This window comes from Dendrobates tinctorius, unplaced genomic scaffold (genome assembly GCF_039654945.1).
Source record: "Dendrobates tinctorius isolate UK_male_01 unplaced genomic scaffold, ASM3965494v1 ptg000120l, whole genome shotgun sequence".
Lineage (NCBI taxonomy): Eukaryota > Metazoa > Chordata > Amphibia > Anura > Dendrobatidae > Dendrobates > Dendrobates tinctorius.
The window spans coordinates 40,224,842-40,244,318 of NW_027361788.1; the positions used below are offsets into that span (position 1 = coordinate 40,224,842).

Sequence of the window (19,477 nt, forward strand, 5' to 3'; positions counted from 1 at the left end):
ATACCCTCTGTGTACACTGTATACAGTCACTGATGTATATACTCCCTGTGTACACTGTATATAGTCATTGATGTATATACCCTCTGTGTACACTGTATACAGTCACTGATGAATATGCCCCGTGTATACTGTATATAGTCACTGATGTACAGTGGGGCAAAAAAGTATTTAGTCAGTCAGCAATAGTGCAAGTTCCACCACTTAAAAAGATGAGAGGCGTCTGTAATTTACATCATAGGTAGACCTCAACTATGGAGACAAACTGAGAAAAAAAATCCAGAAAATCACATTGTCTGTTTTTTTTTCCTTTTATTTGCATATTATGGTGGAAAATAAGTATTTGGTCAGAAACAAGCAATCAAGATTTCTGGCTCTCACAGACCTGTAACTTCTTCTTTAAGAGTCTCCTCTTTCCTCCACTCATTACCTGTAGTAATGGCACCTGTTTAAACTTGTTATCAGTATAAAAAGACACCTGTGCACACCCTCAAACAGTCTGACTCCAAACTCCACTATGGTGAAGACCAAAGAGCTGTCAAAGGACACCAGAAACAAAATTGTAGCCCTGCACCAGGCTGGGAAGACTGAATCTGCAATAGCCAACCAGCTTGGAGTGAAGAAATCAACTGTGGGAGCAATAATTAGAAAATGGAAGACATACAAGACCACTGATAATCTCCCTCGATCTGGTGCTCCACGCAAAATCCCACCCCGTGGGGTCAAAATGATCACAAGAACGGTGAGCAAAAATCCCAGAACCACGCGGGGGGACCTAGTGAATGAACTGCAGAGAGCTGGGACCAATGTAACAAGGCCTACCATAAGTAACACACTACGCCACCATGGACTCAGATCCTGCAGTGCCAGAGGTGTCCCACTGCTTAAGCCTGTACATGTCCGGGCCCGTCTGAAGTTTGCTAGAGAGCATTTGGATGATCCAGAGGAGTTTTGGGAGAATGTCCTATGGTCTGATGAAACCAAACTGGAACTGTTTGGTAGAAACACAACTTGTCGTGTTTGGAGGAAAAAGAATACTGAGTTGCATCCATCAAACACCATACCTACTGTAAAGCATGGTGGTGGAAACATCATGCTTTGGGGCTGTTTCTCTGCAAAGGGGCCAGGACGACTGATCCGGGTACATGAAAGAATGAATGGGGCCATGTATCGTGAGATTTTGAGTGCAAACCTCCTTCCATCAGCAAGGGCATTGATGATGAAACGTGGCTGGGTCTTTCAACATGACAATGATCCAAAGCACACCGCCAGGGCAACGAAGGAGTGGCTTCGTAAGAAGCATTTCAAGGTCCTGGAGTGGCCTAGCCAGTCTCCAGATCTCAACCCTATAGAAAACCTTTGGAGGGAGTTGAAAGTCCGTGTTGCCAAGCGAAAAGCCAAAAACATCACTGCTCTAGAGGAGATCTGCATGGAGGAATGGGCCAACATACCAACAACAGTGTGTGGCAACCTTGTGAAGACTTACAGAAAACGTTTGACCTCTGTCATTGCCAACAAAGGATATATCACAAAGTATTGAGATGAAATTTTGTTTCTGACCAAATACTTATTTTCCACCATAATATGCAAATAAAATGAAAAAAAAACAGACAATGTGATTTTCTGGATTTTTTTTTCTCAGTTTGTCTCCCATAGTTGAGGTCTACCTATGATGTAAATTACAGACGCCTCTCATCTTTTTAAGTGGTGGAACTTGCACTATTGCTGACTGACTAAATACTTTTTTGCCCCACTGTATATACCACCTATATACACTGTATATAGCACCTGTATACCCTGTATATAATCACTGATGTACAGTGGGTAGGGAAAGTATTCAGACCCCTTTACATTTTTCACTGTTTCATTGCAGCCATTTGGTAAATTCAAAAAAGTTCATTTTTTCTCATTAATGTACACTCTGCACCCCATCTTGACTGAAAAAAATATCACATGGTCATTAGTATTCAGACCCTTTGCTCAGTATTGAGTAGAAGCCCCCTTTTGAGCTAGTACAGCCATGAGTCTTCTTGGGAATAATGCAACAAGTTTTTCACACCTGGATTTGGGGATCCTTTGCCATTCTTCCTTGCAGATCCTCTCCAGTTCCATCAGGTTGGATGGTGAACATTGGTGGACAGCCATTTTCAGGTCTCTCCAGAGATGCTCAATTGGGTTTAGGTCAGAGCTTTTGCTGGGCCAGTCAAGAATGGTCACATAGTGGTTCTTGAAGCCACTCCTTTGTTATTTTAGTTGTGTGCTTTAGGTCATTGGCTTGTTGGAAGGTGAACCTTCAGCCAAGTCTGAGGTCCAGAGCACTCTGGAAGAGGTTTTCATTCAGGACATCACTGTACTTGGCTACATTTGTTTCCTTCAATTTCAACCAGTCGTCTTGTCACTGCACCTAAGAAACACCCCATAGCATGATGCTGCCACCTCCATGTTTCACGTTTGGGATTGTATTGGGCAGGTGTTGAGCAGTGTCTGGTTTTCTCCACACATACAGCTTAGAATTATCACCAAAAAAGTTCTATCTTCGTCTCATCAGACCAGAGAATCTTATTTCTCATAGTCTCAGAGTCCTTCATATGTCTTTAGCAAACTCTATGCGGGCTTTCATATGTCTTGCACTGAGGAGAGGCTTTCATCAGGCTACTCTGCCATAAAGGCCCGACTGGCGGAGGGCTGCAGTGATAGTTGACTTTGTGGAACTTTCTCCCATCTCCCTACTGCATCTGTGGAGCTCAGCCACAGTGATCTTGGGGTTCTTTACCTCTCTCACCAAGGCTCTTCTCCCACAATTGCTTTTTGGCTGGAGAGTCAGGTCTAGGAAGAATTCTGGTGGTCCCAAACTTCTTCCATTTAAGGATTATGGAGACCACTGTACTCTTAGGAACCTTGAGTATTGCAGAAATTCTTTTGTAACCTTGGCCAGATCTGTGCCTTGCCACAATTCTGTCTCTGAGCACCCTGGCCAGTTCCTTTGACCTCATGATTCTTATTTGGTCTGACGTGCACTGTGAGCTGTGAGGTCTTATATAGACAGGTGTGTGCCTTTACAAATCAAGTCCTATCAGTTTAATTAAACACAGCTGGACTCCAATGAAGGAGTAGAACCATCTCAAGGAGGATCACAAGGAAATGCACAGTATGTGACATAAATATGAGTGTCTGAGCAAAGGGTCTGAATACTTATGACCATGTGATATCAGTTTTTTCCTTTTTTAATAAATTTGCAAAAATTTCTACATTTCTGTTTTTTTTTTCAGTCAAGATGGGGTGCAGAGTGTACATTAATGAGAAAAGAAATGAACTTTTTGAATTTACCAAGTGGCTGCAGTGAAACAAAGAAAGAAAAATTTAAAAAGGTCTGAATACTTTCCATACCCACTGTATATACTCTCTGTATACACTGTATATAGTCACTGATGTATATACCCTCTGTATACACAGGTTTTCTAATTATTAAAAAAAAAAAACATGAAAATTCTGACTTGCATTTGTATTCAGGCCCCTTGTAGTATAATATCCCTAAATAAAACTCTGAGTGACCAATTGCCTCCAGAGGTCACAGAATTAGTAAACTGAGTCCTTCTCTGTGTATTTTATCATCAGTATATCTACAGCTGTTTTGTGAAGGCCTCAGAAGTTTGTCTGGGAACATTTGGCATAAAACAGCATATTGAAAACCAAAGAACACATCAGACAGGTCAGGAATAAAGTTGTGGAAAACAGTAAGGCAGGGATAGATTAAAAAAAATATAGCCCAAGCTCTGAAGATCTCACAGAGCACTGTTCAATCTATCATCCAAAAATATGGAAGAAGATGCTCTGGTCAGATGAGACCAAAGGATAAGATTTTGGGCTAAATACAAAACGCTGTGTGTGGCGGAAAATGAACGCTGCAAATCTCCCTTAAAACACTATCCGCACAGTCACACATGGTGGGTTCAAGTGTTATGCCATGGGGAGGCTTTTCCTCAGCAGGAACAGGGAAGCTGGTCAGGGTGGATGAGAAGATGAAGGCAGCTAATGACACAGCAATCCTAAGGAAAATCTGTTAGAGGCTGCAAAAAACTTGAGACCCTAAGGCTGTGTGCACACGCTGCGAATTTTGCTGCGGTTCCGCAGCGGTTTTGGCTGCTGCGGACCCGCAGCAGTTTTTGCTGCGGTGTACAGTACAATGATTCCCTATGGGAATCAAAAACCGCAATGCAGACGGTGCAGAATTTTCCGCGCGGATTATCTGCGGTTTTCAATCCGCAGAAAGAATTGACATGTCAATTCTTTCTGCGGATTCCGCTGCGGTTTGCCATCTCCTCCATTGAGGAGATGAAAAACCGCAGGGCAAAACCGCAGAGCAATCCGCAGGTAAAACCGCAGGTCTTTTGACCTGCGGTTTCACCTGCGGATTTTACAAAATCCGCGCGGATGAATCCGCACCTAATCCGCAGCGTGTGCACACAGCCTAAATATCCTGCTAAAGCTTCAATGGAGGGTTTCTGCATATTCATGTGTGTGAACAGCCCAGATGAAATCACAGTGATAATCTGTGGCAAGACTTGAAAATTGCTGAACACAGATGTCTCCATTCAATCTCACTGAGCTAGAGCGAGTGTACAAAGAAGGGGCAAAAATATCACCTCAAGATGTGCAAAGCTGGTAGAGGTGTACCCCGAAAACTCGCAGCAGTAATGTAGCGAAAGGTGGCTCTACAAAGTATTGAACAAGGTGGTGGAATTAAATGCACGTCACAATTCTCTGATTTGTACGTTTAAACAATTAGAAAATCATGCATCATTTCCTTTACACTTCACAAATACTTGCTACTTTGTGTTGGTATATCACATACTGTAAAATCCCAATAAAATACATTTACATTTGTGGATATAATTAGAGATGAGCGACTTTGTCTTTTTTTAGGGTCGAGTCGGGTTTCATGAAACCCGGCTTTCTCGAAAGTCGAGTCGAACTAAATCGGCCGACTATAGGGAAAAGTCGGGGTCCGACTGAAACACGAAACCCAATGCAAGTCAATGGGGAAGTAAAGTCGGCAGGGAGTGGAGGACAGGAAACACACCTACAGTGCCCATTTCAATGCTAATGCCAACAACATCAATTCTTAATACTTAAGCGTGTCAACCTTAATTACTTTATAATAATAGTTACGCATTGAAAACTGGGGGTTATTTGGCTAAAGTTGTGGAGGGGTAGGGCTGGCTCCAGGTTTTCGTGTGGCCTGGGCCAAAGAGTGTCAGTGGGCCCCTATAACATATACTACAATTCATGATGCTCCGATACGTCAGAGAAATATTGGTATAGTACAATGAAAAATACTTCACTTCTTACATGACATGACTGATATCTATTTCAAATTCTCCAATAGCTCAAAAAACGGACAGTATATTACTCCATACAGTATTATGGCCACCACATAGTGCGCCATACAGAATAATGAGGCCCATATATTTCTCCATACAGAATAATTGGTCCCATATAGTATATGACAAGCTCCACATAATGCTACAGTATATGTTGGTCCCCATGGATGATGCTCCACTGTCTTATGGGCCCAAATAATGATCCATATATAATGGGCCCCATATCTAATACTCCAGTGTATAATGTGCCCTGTAAATGCTGCTCCAGTGTATGATGTCCCCCATTTGGAATGCTCCAGTATATGATGGACCTCATGGATGATGCTCCAGTGTATGATGGGCCCAAATAATGCTCCATATATAATCTGCCCCATTTAGAATGTTCCAGTATATGATGGGCCTCATGGATGATGCTCCAGTGTCTTATGGGCTCAAATAATGCTCCATATCTAACGGGCCCCATTTCTAATGCTCCAGTGCATAATGTGCCCCGTAAATGCTGCTCCAGTGTCTGATGTCCCCCATTTGGAATGCTCCAGTATATGATGGGCCTCATGGATGATGCTCCAGGGTATGATGGGCCCAAATAATGCTCCATATATAATCTGCCCCATTTAGAATGCCCCAGTATATGATGGGCCTCATGGATGATGCTCCAGTGTCTTATGGGCCCAAATAATGCTCCATATATAATGGGTCCCATTTCTAATGCTCCAGTGTATAATGGGCTCCGTAAACGCTGCTCCAGTGTCTGATGTCCCCCATTTGGAATGCTCCAGTATATGATGGGCCAAATGGATGATGCTCCAGTGTATGATGGGCCCCATATCTCATTCTCCAGTGTATAGTGCTCCCCAAAAATTGCTCCCAACCTTTAAAAAAGTTAAATACCTCTCCTCGCTGGGCACTGCTCTACTCTGGACTCCTCAGCGTCAACATCTTCCAGCTCTCTGCACTGGACTGTTTAGACAGAGGGCATACAGACGTGATGTCATCGTGCTCTCTGACCTGAATGTCACTGTCAGGAAACGCGGAAGACGTCACGGCGGTGGAGCAGGGAGAGGTAAGTATTGCAAGTGCTGTGGCCATGAGCAAGCCATGACGACACTGGCACAGGGCCCCTCATAGCACGCCGGTGTGTCTGACGGCGAGTTCCCACCGGCAAAGACACTTTTGCGTACTATAGGTGGCCCTGTGCCAGTGCCGTCGCCCACGAGTATGCCCCCTCACCTGCTCAGGGAACCGGAGCTTTCATCTGCACCTTCCTTCCTGTGTCACTGTGTAAGGTGGTATAGTATGCGGGAAGGGGCACCTGAGTTTCAGCAGAGTCAGATTCTGGCTCTGTAGAGTGCGAGGGGAATGTAGTGCTGTGGGTGAATGTACCAGCAGAATCATCTAGTAGTGGCTGTGCATCAGTTCACTCCATCTCTGATTCATGTTGGACTGGGGAATTCAGGATTTGACTTGATAACCCAGGCATGGTATGTGAAAAGAGCTCCATGGAGTAATCTCAAGTGTGGGCTGCCGCATCCTTCACTTTTGGTGGGGGTGAAGGACACAAGGAAAGGGGTTGTTCCTGACCAGAAGCCTGCACTGACGACTCAGTGGTTGCATTTTTTGAAACTTCAGAAGATGAGGCGATAGAGCTGGAGGCTGTTTCGGCAATGTAAGCCAAAACCAGTTCATGATGCTCCGGCTTTAAAAGCGGTTTAAGTACTCCTAGAAAAGGGCGCCTTCCAGGCCTTCCGGAGCCAGACCATGCCGCGGTCTCAACACCTCCTGCCTTAGCTGGTATTGTACTTTGGGCACTACCAGCAGATGCACCACCACCACCATCAGTACCAGCTAGCCACCCACATGTGTGGCCTCTTAAACCATACTTCCTAATTTTCGTGAAAATGGACCCAAAATACCAGCAGATATATGCTACTGTATCAGAAGCGTATAGCTTTATACAGTGTAGGGGTCATTGTAAATCTCCGTATATATTTCATGAGTCAGACACAGATGCTCACAGGCTCAGTATGAATTGGACAATACTATAAAAAGTTGAAAAAGGGAACAGTAACACCAGATACCAGGTATATATAGTCTAGTTTAAACATTCTAAATGTACGTATATATTTCAGGAGGCAGACACAGACGCTCTCAGGCTCATTGAGGATTACACCACAATGTAAAAACCAGTAAAAGGGTAATGGATCTGAAGCATACAGCTTATACAGTGTAGGGGTCATTATAAATCTCCGTATATATTTCCATAGTCATAAACAGACTCTCACTGGCTCTGTATGCATTAGATCAGAATATAAACAGCAGTAAATGGGTAATGTATCACAAGCTTACAGCTGTATGCAGTGTTGGGGTAATTTTTAAATCTACATATATATTTCAGGAGTAACACACAGACTCTCACAGGCTCAGTATGGATAACCACATAATATAAAAACATCAGCAAGAAATAATCACATATGTGGGCCAATGTTCATGTTGTTAATGAGACACTTAGAGTGGTGGGTGGAGAAGGACTTTGTGGCACAAAGGGTACTGTATCAACAGATAGCAGGTATATATAGTATAGTGAAAATAGAAAAAATTTCCGTATGTATTTCACATGCCAGACACAGACGCTCTCAGGCTCAGTATGGATTAGGCAATAATATACAAAGTTGAAAAAAGGGCTCAATATAAACATATCCCAGGTATATATAGTAGAGTTTAAACAGTCTAAATCTCCGTATAAATTTCAGAAGGCAGACACAGACGCTCTCAGGCCCAGTATGGATTCGACAAGAATATAGAAAGTTGAGAAAGGGTACAGTAACAACAGATACCAGGTATATATATGGTATAGTTTTAACATTCTAAATCTATGTATATATTTCAGGAGGCAGACACAGACGCTCTCAGGCTCATTATGGATTACACCACAATGTTAAAAGCAATAAAAGGGTAATGGATCAGAAGCGTAAAGCTGTATACAGTGTAGGGGTCATTGTAAATCTCCATATATATTTCCATAGTCAGAAAGAGACTCTCACTGGCTCTGTATGCATTAGACTGGAATATAAACAGCAGTAAATGGGTAATGTATCACAAGCTTACAGCTGTATAAAGTGTTGTGTTAATCGTAAATCTCCAAATATGTTTACGGAGTAATAGACAGACAATCACAGGCTGAGTATGGATTACAACAGAATGTAAATAGCAAAAAAGGGTACTGCATCAAAAGCGTACTGCTGGATATAGTGTTGGGCTAAATGTAAATCTCTGTATATATTTCCGCAGTCACCCTCAGACGCTCACTCAGTCTGGATTTAACCATAATACAAAATGTTTAAAAAAGGTACTGGATAACAAGATAGCAAGTATATGTATTGTAGGGTACAATTTAAATCTCCGTATATAATTCCCTAGTCACCCTCAGACATTAACCCAGTATGGATTTGACTGTAATGCAAAATGTCAAACAAAGGTACTGTATCACAAGATAGGAGGTGTATAGAGTATAGGGTAAAATGTTTTTCCCCGTATATATTGAATGAGTAAACCACACACGCTCACCCAGTATGTATTATACCGTAAGCCAAAATTTAGAACAAAGGTACTGTATCATCAAATACCAGGTGTATATAGTGTAATAGAAAATGTTAATCTCCCTATATATTTCCGTAGTCTCATACAGATACTCAGCATGTATTTCTCCGTGATACCATTCGGTACACGGTAGTGTGTGAGGAGCGTACAGCTCTATATGGTGTGTGAAATAATGAACGTTCATTCACTGCAGGAAAACAGACTAAAAGTATTATTGCTGTGTAAAAAGCAGCCTGCACAGCAGTGTACACACAGCAATACTGCAATAAGGCAGGCTAATAATCAGCGTTGCTGCACACAAGAAAGTGGTCCCTGTCACTAGCAGGCAGCCTAATGACTAGCGCTGCTGCACACCAGAAATCCTCCCCTGTCACTGCACACTAACAGAACACAACAATTGTGTTCAGCGCAAGCACATAAGAACTTCTGTTTACAGGCCTAAGTGTCTCCCAAATCATAAACAGCATCAGCAACCTCTCCCTACTGTAAAGATTGGCAGAATAAAAATGGCGGTCGGCGGTGAGGGATTTTATACACACTCCGTATATACAGGGGTTGGACAAAATAATGCAACCAAACACCTAACGTGTTGTCATCATAATCTTCAAACATGTTATAAACATGCAAACCGTGACATATGGTAATGTTTTGTAGTTGATTATTTCTGTCATGTGATATGTGTATGTAAATTAACTGTTTGTTTTGCATAATTCTAAGAATATTGAGGAAAAACTTATACCAATGGCAGACCTCTCTGATTTTCAAAGAGGCCAAATTGTTGGTGCTGGTATGGCAGGCGCTAGAGTAACAGAAAGAGCCCGAATGCTTGGCGTGTCAAGAGGTACTGTCTCCAAAGTAATGACTACGTTTGAAAGAGAAGGAAAAACATCCGTAGCAAAGCACAGGTCCGGCCGAAAGTCAAAGTTGACTGAGAGAGTAACTGTTGGACTGTAAAGCAAATTTGGAGAGAGGATCGCAAGACCACGGCTCGGAAAAACGATGCAGAGCTCAATGAACACCTACAGAACCCAGTTTCCACTAAAAAAGTTTGTCGCGAGCTGCAAAAATCTGGATTCCACAGAATTGCTGCAATTGTAAAAACGCTTCTTCCAATGACAAATGTTTCCAAGCGTTTAGAGTGGTGTAGAAACCTACAGAAAAGGTCTCTTGAGCTGTGAAAACATTTTATATTCTCAGACGAATCATCGTTTACCCTATTTCCGACCTCCCGCCGAGTGTACGTTTGGAGACAGCCGAAAAAAGCATTCCATCCAGACTGCCTTCTCCCAACCATAAAACATGGCGGAGGTTCTGTGATGATCTGGGGTGATATTTCGTGGAGATCCGCCGGGCCAATGATATCCCTTAATTGAAGAAGTAACAGCCGCGATTATTTAGGCATTTTGGGCGACCAAGTGCATCCTGTGGATCAAGCACTGTTCCCGATGGGGAACGCCATCTTTCAGGATGATAATGCACCAATTCATACAGCTAGAATCGTTAAAGCATGTCACGAGTAACACTGTAATAAAGTTGAGCATCTCATCTGGCCCCCACAATCCCCAGACCTCCACATTATTGATCATTTATGGCAGATTTTCTAGATTCAAGTTAGACGTCGATTTCCGCCACCATTGTCGCTCAAAGAACTGGAGGGTGTTTTAACTGAAGAATGGGCTACAATTCCTTTGGAAACAATTCACACCTTGTATGAATCAATACCTCGGATGATCGAGGCTGTAATCGCCGCAAAATGTGGACCTACGCCATATTAACCTAAGTTTTGTTGATGTTTCCATGTGTTTCCATTATTTTTTCCAACCACCGGATTTCATGAGTCAACCACACCTTCTCAGTCAGAATGGATTTAACTGTACTCAAACAAGTTGAAAAAAGGTACTGTATCAGCAGATACAAGGTGTATCCAGTCCAAGGGTAATTGGAAATATCCGTCTGTATTTCCGGAGTCAGAAAAATACACTCCCAGGCTCAGTATGGATTACACAAGAATATAAAAAGTCCAAAAAGGGTAATATATTAGAAGCGTACAGCTGCATACAGTGTTGGTGTCATTTTAAATCTCCTTATAGTTTTGCAGAGTCTGACACAAACTCTCACAGGCTCAGTACGGATTACACCAGAATATAAAAATTAGAACAAGGGAAATGTATTCGAAGCGTACAACAGTATACAGTGTTGTGGTACTTTTAAATATTCGTATATATTTCATTGTCAGTAAGCCAGTCCAGACTCTCCGCTACAGGAAACTAGAAGGATTCAAGTCCAAAAGGAAAGTCGAGTGATTGCAGAAATTTTGGAAATTACTAATTACGGGAAAACCTCCCTGGAGAATTCGCAGAGGCGATGCTGACCCTCAATGAATTTGTCTGTGGAGACTGCGAAAATGGTTCTTTGTGAATAAAGGGTTGCTGTATCGCAGTAGCGTGGATCCCATCACCGTTACTCGTCTCCATCAAATTGTGATGACAGCGAGAGATGTACACATGGTCCTCACTGCCTATCATGATCTGTCTGTTCACTTTGGAGTGCAAAAGACAGAAGCCACAGGCTGTAGGCGATTCTATTGGATTGCCATGAGAGGAGACATTGAAAAATGGTGGCAGGAATGTCACACGTCTGTGACTAGGAAAACTGTGAAAGGTGATCATAAAGCACCCCTGCTTCCGATTGTGATTCGATGTCCATTACAAATGGTAGCCATTGATCATCTGAAGGTAGAGCCCAGCAGGACTGGCCATAAATACGTTTTAACCATCATCGATCAATTCAGCAAAGGTGTAGTGCCCGTCCCTGTGAAGGATTTAACTGACCAGACTACACAGCGGGGGAGCAGGGAGAGATAAGTCTTGCAAGTGCTTGGCCCCTGAGCAAGCAGGGGGGGCACATTCGTGGGCAGCGGTACTGGCACAGGGCCCCTCATAGTACGCCGGTGTGTCTTACGGCAAGTGGGCACTCTCACCATCAGAGACACTTTATTGTACTACGAGGGGCTCTGTGCCAGTGCTCTCGCCCAAGAGTGGGCCCACCCACCTGTTCAGGGCAACGGCACTTGGCCGGGTGCATCAGGTGGTGACCCCGGCCATGGGGGGGGGGCAGCCCAGTTAGGGTGGTTGAAAAATGGCATATGTTGATGTATAGGCTGTACATTCAGCCGCTGCAAATGGAGGAAGCGGAGTACGAGGAAGAGGAGGACAAAAGCGACACATTTTTATTGGCACCTATGTGTCATCAGGGGAAGATGGGACAAAATCCCTTGAAACCCATGCATGGTTCATTTTAATGAAGGTTAGATCATCAACATTTTGGGTCGACAGACGGGTCCTTTTTTCTGTGAGGATTGATCCAGCAGCACTGAAGACTCTTTCCGATAGCACACTTGCAGCTGGGCAAGCGAGCTCCTGTAAGGCATATTGTGCCAATTCAGGCCAGGTGTCCAGTTTACAGGCCCAATAGTCTAAGGGGTATGACCTGTGAGGGAGAACATCGATATGGGAGGAGAAGTAGTTTGCAACCATAGTTGACAACTGCTGTCTCCTGTCACTTGCAATCGATTCTGTATTAGCAGTCGTGTGAGCGGTACTTGAAAAATCAGTCCACAACATGGTCATGAAACCCGTCTCCAACGTCACTTCGGCTGTGTGCACCATGAATACCTCTTCCATTTTGACCTCTACGGTTCATGGGAGAACCAGCACCGCTGCTGTGTGCTGGGAATGCCTCTAACAAACGGTTTACCAGAGTTGCTTGTTTGTTAGCCAATATTATCTCTAGGTTCTCCTGTGGCATGTTCTGTAATTTGCCTTTATAGCGTGGATCCAGGATGCTGGCCAACCAGTAGTCGTCATCCTTCATCATCTTGGCAATGCGGGGGTCCCTTTTTAGGATCCGCAAGGCATAATCACACATGTGGGCCTATGTTCCAGTGGTGGGTGGAGGAGCACTTTCTTGGAAATCCACATCCCTCCAGTCACGCACAAACCCTGGACCTGACCTTGGCACGCCACATTATCTCTTGCCCCCTGAGAAGCATCCTCCTCCTCCAGGTCAGTTGCCCTCGCTCACAATTACTGACTGTCATCAAGGCTTCCCTCCCTCCTTCCTCCTCCTCTGCTGCAGACGCATGATCCTTAATGTGCTTCAAAGTTTGCATGAGCATAAGTGGGATACTCATGCTGGCATCGTCAGCGCTTACCAGCCGTGTGCATTCCTCAAAACACTGAAGGACTTTACAGAGGTCTTTCAGCTTTGACTACTGCACACCCGACAATTCCATGTCTTCCCTTAATCTGCCTGCCTGTGTATCCTCCCACAAATGCATTACAGCAGGCCTGTGCAAACTGTGGCCCGCAGGCCACATCCAGCCCCCTCACTGTTCCTGTGTGGCCCACTGACACAGCCAGACAGGAGCCCAGGAGCCTGTGTCTGCTGTGCTGAGTAGGTCACAGCACCTGCATTGCCTTTCACACTGTGGAGTGAAAGTTGTAGGGCTGTAATTTAATTTTATATAGAGCTAACATATTCTTCAGCACTTTACATCACATTATCATCATTGTCCCCGATGGGGCTCACAATCTAAACTGTGGGAGGAAACCGGAGTACCCGAAGGAAACCCATGCAAACACGGGGAGAACGTACAAACTCCTTGTAGATATTGTCCTTGATGGGATTTGAACCCAGGACCCCAGCGCTGCAAGGCTGCAGTGCTAACCACTGAGCCACCGTGCTGCACTTCCATTACTAACAATGGATACTGTATTTTGTAAATTTTATTCACTTCTGATGTATAAAAATGGATGCTATACGGTTGACAATACTGATGGAAAATTGTATTTTTCTGGATGAAAGTAACAATTTTTTTATACGTTCATGTAAGCTTAATCAGATAAAGCAAATGCTTTTATTAAGTGATGAAATATTATGCAGAATTAAAGGGTGATCTGAAAAAGGTGACTTTCATACAAAATTTAATTCAATAATCTAATCACTTTTCTAATATATTTCAAATAATAAATTTCTTCCTTTGCCTCTCTACTTTTTTTTTTACCTCCAATTACATTTTTGTTTGAGAATCCCAGTGCATTTTGGGGTACTCACATGGGACGTCATTAGGGGGCAGAGGCTGTGGTTACTGCCACAGCTGTTTTCGCCACCATGAAATAAAGCATAATCTGTTTCAGAGACTGGACTGGTCCCTGCCGGGTCATCTCTTTTCCTTAGAGCCAGCAAGGGAGCGCACTGTCACTATGCATTCAAAAGAATGTAGCACAGAAAACTCATACTGAGTATGCATCAGAATTTACAACCGACGCATTATCAGGCGAGCAGGACTAGCCGAGCCTCCAAAAGCAGTGATGGCACCTAATTTCAGAGAGGGTGCAGAGGCTGCAGTAGTGACTGCAGCTTCTGCCCCCTGATGACGGGTCATTCGAGTATCCCAGCATGCACTGGTGAATCTCAAGCAAAATGTCATGGGACGTTAAAAAAGACAAAAAACAGACAAGACGTCAGAATATAGAGGGTACATTAGGGAATGGGATGGCTTTTCGAGAAAAGAAGTGCCGACTAGGTAGGTCATAGCGTGGGACAGCGTAGGCCATGAGCTCTCGGAAAGCTTCGCTTTCAACCAAACGGAAGGGCATCATCTCTAATGAGATCAGTTTGGCAATGTAGCCGTTCAAAGCCAGTGTACGCGGATGAGAGGATGAGTACTTTCTTGTCCTACTCAGAGTGTCTGGCAGGGTGAGCTGGACTTGAGAGCTGCATAGGGGGGAACTAGCGGTGGACATTAAGAACTGAGAGGGGGTTGGTGATGGTGGTGTCGGTGATGGCCTAGATTCAGTCTTTTTTTGCAAAAACATTGTGATTGCCTGACTGCTTTGGCCTTGCGACGACACCTCAACATTTCTTGCTGGTGGTGTGCTAAGCGGTGGCCTTTCAGTGGGGGAAGCAATGGAGCGTGGCTGGCTACCTTCAGTTGGAGCAGGTGCACATGTGCTACCTGAGGTTTTCTAGTCCGTCCACGCTTGCAAGTGTATGGTGGTTGTCTAAGCATGCAACTGGGGAATAAATTTCTGAAATTTTTACCTCGGCTGAAGGTCCTTCCGCACTTCTTACAGATAACCTTTGCCTCATCAATAGGATTTTGGTCAAAAAAGTGCCACGCTGCACTCTTCCTACTATGGTATAAATTTTCAGGGCTTGCACAGTGTGCAAATTTGACCGTCTGGCCAAGCTGTCCTGCAACTCTTTGTTTTTTTAACTAGTTTTGGTACAGCTACGGGCCTGCCAGATAACCACTGCTGCGATGTCTATGCCTGCTGCGGATCCTTCTCCTCATCTGAGCTATTGCCAGCGGCACCCTCTTCCCCCAATGGATGCCAATCCGGGTCAACAACTGAGTCATCCATCACTTCCTCTTCAATTTCATCTGCACCTTCCGGGAAGGGGCACCTGAGTTTCATCAGGGTCTGATTCAGGCTCACTAGACTGCGAGGCAAATGTATTGCTCTGGGTGAATGTACCAGCAGAATCATCTAGCAGTGGCTGTGCATCAGGATTTGACTTGATAACCCTAGCATGGTATGTGAAAAGAGCTCCATGGAGTAATCTGAAGTGTGTGCTGCGACATCCTTCACTATTGGTGTGGGTGAAGGACACAAGGAAAGGTGTTGTTCCTGACCAGAAGCCAGCACTGATGACTCTGTGCTTGCAGTATTTGTAACTTCAGAAGAGGAGGCAATAGAGTTGGAGGCTGTTTCGGCAGTGTAAGCCAAAACCTGTTCCTGATGCTCCAGCTTTAAAAGCGGTTTACCTACTCCCAGAAAAGGGAACCTTAAAGGCCTTCTTGTGCCAGACGATGACGCAGGCTCAACACCTCCTGCCTTAGCTGCTATTGTGCTTTTGCCATAACCAGCAGATGCACCACCACCATCAGTACCAGCTGCGCGCCCACGTACACGGCCTCTTCCACCATACCTCCTCATGTTTGGGAAAATGTACCAAAAATACCAGCAGAGATACAGTATGGTACTGTATGAGGAGCGTACAGCTGTGTAAGGTGTATGGAAAAATTTAAATCTCCGTATATATTTAGTTACTCACAGATGTTTTCCCGTATGTATTTGACCATAATCCAACCAGCAGATATACGGCATTGTATCAGAAGTGTACAGCTGTATACATTTTTGGTGAAACCGTCAATCTCTGTATATTTGTTTCAGGAGTCACACACAGACGCTCTGGCAGTATGCATTTGACCGTCATACAACCAGCAGATATACGGTACTGTCTGAGAAGCGGACAGCTCTATACGGTGTATTGAAAAATGGAAATGTCCGTATATGTATTTCTGGAGTCTCACACACACACACACACGCTGTGTCTGTATAGATGTGACCGTAATGCGAACAGCAGATATACGATACTGTTTGAGAAGCGGACAGCTCAATATGGTGTATGGAGAAATGGAAATGTCCGTATATGTATTTACGGAGTCACACACACACACACACGATGACGCTGTATAGGTGTGACCGTAAAGTGAACAGCAGATATACAATACTGTTTGAGAAGCGGACAGCTCAATATGGTGTATGGAAATGTCCGTATATGTATTTACGGAGTCACACACACGATGACTCTGTATAGATGTGACCATAAAGCGAACCGCAGATATACGATACTGTTTGAGAAGCGGACAGCTCTATACGATGTATGCAAAAATGGAAATGTCCATGTATTTACGAACTCATACACACGCGCTGTCTCTGTATAGATTGGACCGTAATCCAAACAGCAGATATACGATACTGTTTGAGAAGCGGACAGCTGTATAAGGTGTATGTATGGAAAATTTTAAATCTCCGTCTATTTTTTTAGGGAGTCAAACACAGATAGCATGTATTTGTCCGTGATACCAGCCGGTACACGGTAGTGTGTGAAGAGTGTACAACTCTATACGGTGTAGGTGTGGAAAAATTAAAATCTATGTCTATTTTTTTCCATAGTCACACACAGATGCTATGTCTGTATAGATTTGACCGTAATCAAAGAGCAGATATGGGATACTGTTTGACAAGCGGACAGCTCAATACGGTGTATGTATGGAAAATTTTCATTCTCCGTCTATTTTAACGGAGTCACACACACACACACACTGTCTCTGTATAGATTTGGCCGTAATCAAACAGCAGATTTACGATACTGTTTGATAAGCAGACAGCTCTATACGGTGTATGTATGGAAAAATGAAAATATCTGTCTATCTTTTTACAGAGTCACACACAGATAGCATGTATTTGTCCGTGATACCAGCCTGTACACGGTAGTGTGTGAAGAGCATACAGCTCTATCCGGTGTATGTATGGAAAATTTTAAATCTCCATCTATTTTTTTACACACACACACACACACACACACACAGTCTCTGATTTGACCGTAATCAGCAGATATAGGATACTGTTTGACAAGCGGACAGCTCGATACGGTGTATGTATGGAAAAATTTTAAATCTCCATCTATTTTTTAACAGTCTCACACACACACGCTGTCTCTGTATAGATTTGACCGTAATCAAACAGCAGATATAGCATACTGTTTGACAAGCGGACAGCTCTATACGGTGTATGGAAAAATTGAAATTTCCGTATATGTATTTACGGAGTATCACACACACATGCTGTCTCTGTATAGATTTGACCGCAATACAAACAGCAGATATACAATACTGTTTGCTAAGCGGACAGCTCTATACGGTGTATGTATGGAAAAATGAAAATCTCAGTCTTTTTATGGAGTCACACACAGATAGCATGTATTTGTCAGTGAAACCAGCCTGTACACAGTAGTGTGTGAGGAGCGTACACCTCTATACTATGTGTTAAAAAATGAACGCTCGCTAACTGTGCAGACAAAAGGAATACAAGTATTTTTGCTTTGAAAAAAAGCAGTCTGCACAGCAGTGTGCACACAGCAGTGCAGCCATCAGGTAGCCTTATAAGGCAGCCTAATAAGCACCAGCGCTGCTGCACACAAAAGTGTGAAAAAATGAACGCTCGGTAACTGTGCAGACAAAAGGAATAAAATGATTTTTGCATTGAAAAAAGCACTCTGCACAGCAGTGTGCAAACAGCAATGCAGTTATTAGGGAGCCTTATAAGGCAGCCTTATAACCACCAGAGCTGCTGCACACAAAAATATCCTCCCCTGTCACTGCACACTGTACTGTACTGTTGTGTTGTACAGTGAAAATCGCTATCAGCAGCAGCACAGTTGTTTTGTTTTCCTGCCTAAACACTCTCCCTATTGAGAACGAGCAGCAGCAACCTCTCCCTATGCTAAGATCGGCAGAAGCAAGATGGCGGTCGGCGTTCAGGGCTTTTATAGCCACTGTGACGCCACACAAAGCCAGCCAATCACTGCAATGCCCTTCTCTAAGATGGTGGTAGCCGCTCCCCATGTCATTGCGTTGCCCACAGTGTGCGTCATTGATCATTGGCTGAGAAAAGGCGCTGGAAGCATTATGGGAAACGTGACTTTGGCGCTCGAGTCGGCGACCTCATGGCCGACCTCACGCTATGGTCGGGTTTCAATAGGTGAAACTCGACTTTAGCGAAAGTCGGCGACTTTTGAATTTGACCGACCCGTTTCGCTCAACTCTAGATATGTGAAAAATTGTGCAAATGTTCAAAGGGTATGAATAATTTTTAAAGCACTGTATGTATGATATATATGTGCTTTGTATGTACGTCTGTCTTTGTGTAAGCATGTGGCTACCTGCTGTAGGGCTGTGTATGTACATATGCATGTGTGTGTCTGTGTAGTGTGTGTGTCTGTGTAGTGTGTGTGTATATCTTATATACAGTGTACCATACATCTGCTTATGGATTTCTCTATGTGCGTGTCTATATGGTTATCTCCTTTAGGACTTGTATGAGAAGTTGATGTAGTTTTAGTTCAAATTTATGCCGAAATCTGGAAAATTCTTATGGGTTCACAAACGTGAGTATGTGTTGTGTATACAATTTCCATCTAGGTTTCCATGTATCCGTTTCATACCTACAGTGTGTGTGTCACCGATGTGTCTGATGGCCGGGTGGAGTATTACTACCACTATCAGGTTATTTACCTGGTCATTAGAACCATTGGAGATTGAGGATTCCTTCTTCCCATTCAGCTCTCGTAAACGACATCTTTATTGGACGTTCCAGGCGATGACGGCGGTGGGTAAAGTAAAGATTCCTTCACTGAGGAGCTCTCCATATATGAAGAGCATCCGGATACAACCTGCCCACCAGACCCAACCCCACAGCACATCTGCACCTATATCCGGAGCACGGTAATCCTGTAATGGTCAATATGGCTGCAGAAGTTTCCGGACAGCGCTGTGGTCACGCTCCACGCTGCTCAGAATCACGCTTTTATTTCAAAGCACTCACTGTGTGAGACGGACACTTATTTTAGAGTCGGGGTCATTACAGATA

At 43.8% G+C, this 19,477-nt stretch overlaps 1 protein-coding gene across 2 annotated transcripts in view; it reads left to right on the forward strand.

The window, feature by feature from the left end:
• The window catches only part of LOC141046646 (uncharacterized), a 116,097-nt gene that overhangs the window by 85,115 nt on the left and 11,505 nt on the right, over positions 1-19,477 (forward strand). Inside the window, exon 4 of one of the 2 annotated variants that reach the window (XM_073541195.1) lies at positions 19,171-19,332. In XM_073541195.1, coding sequence (XP_073397296.1) covers positions 19,171-19,332 — 162 coding nt within the window. Of the gene's footprint in view, positions 1-16,142; positions 19,333-19,477 lie in introns of those variants that run through there. The other variant, XM_073541194.1, reaches the window with a different exon arrangement.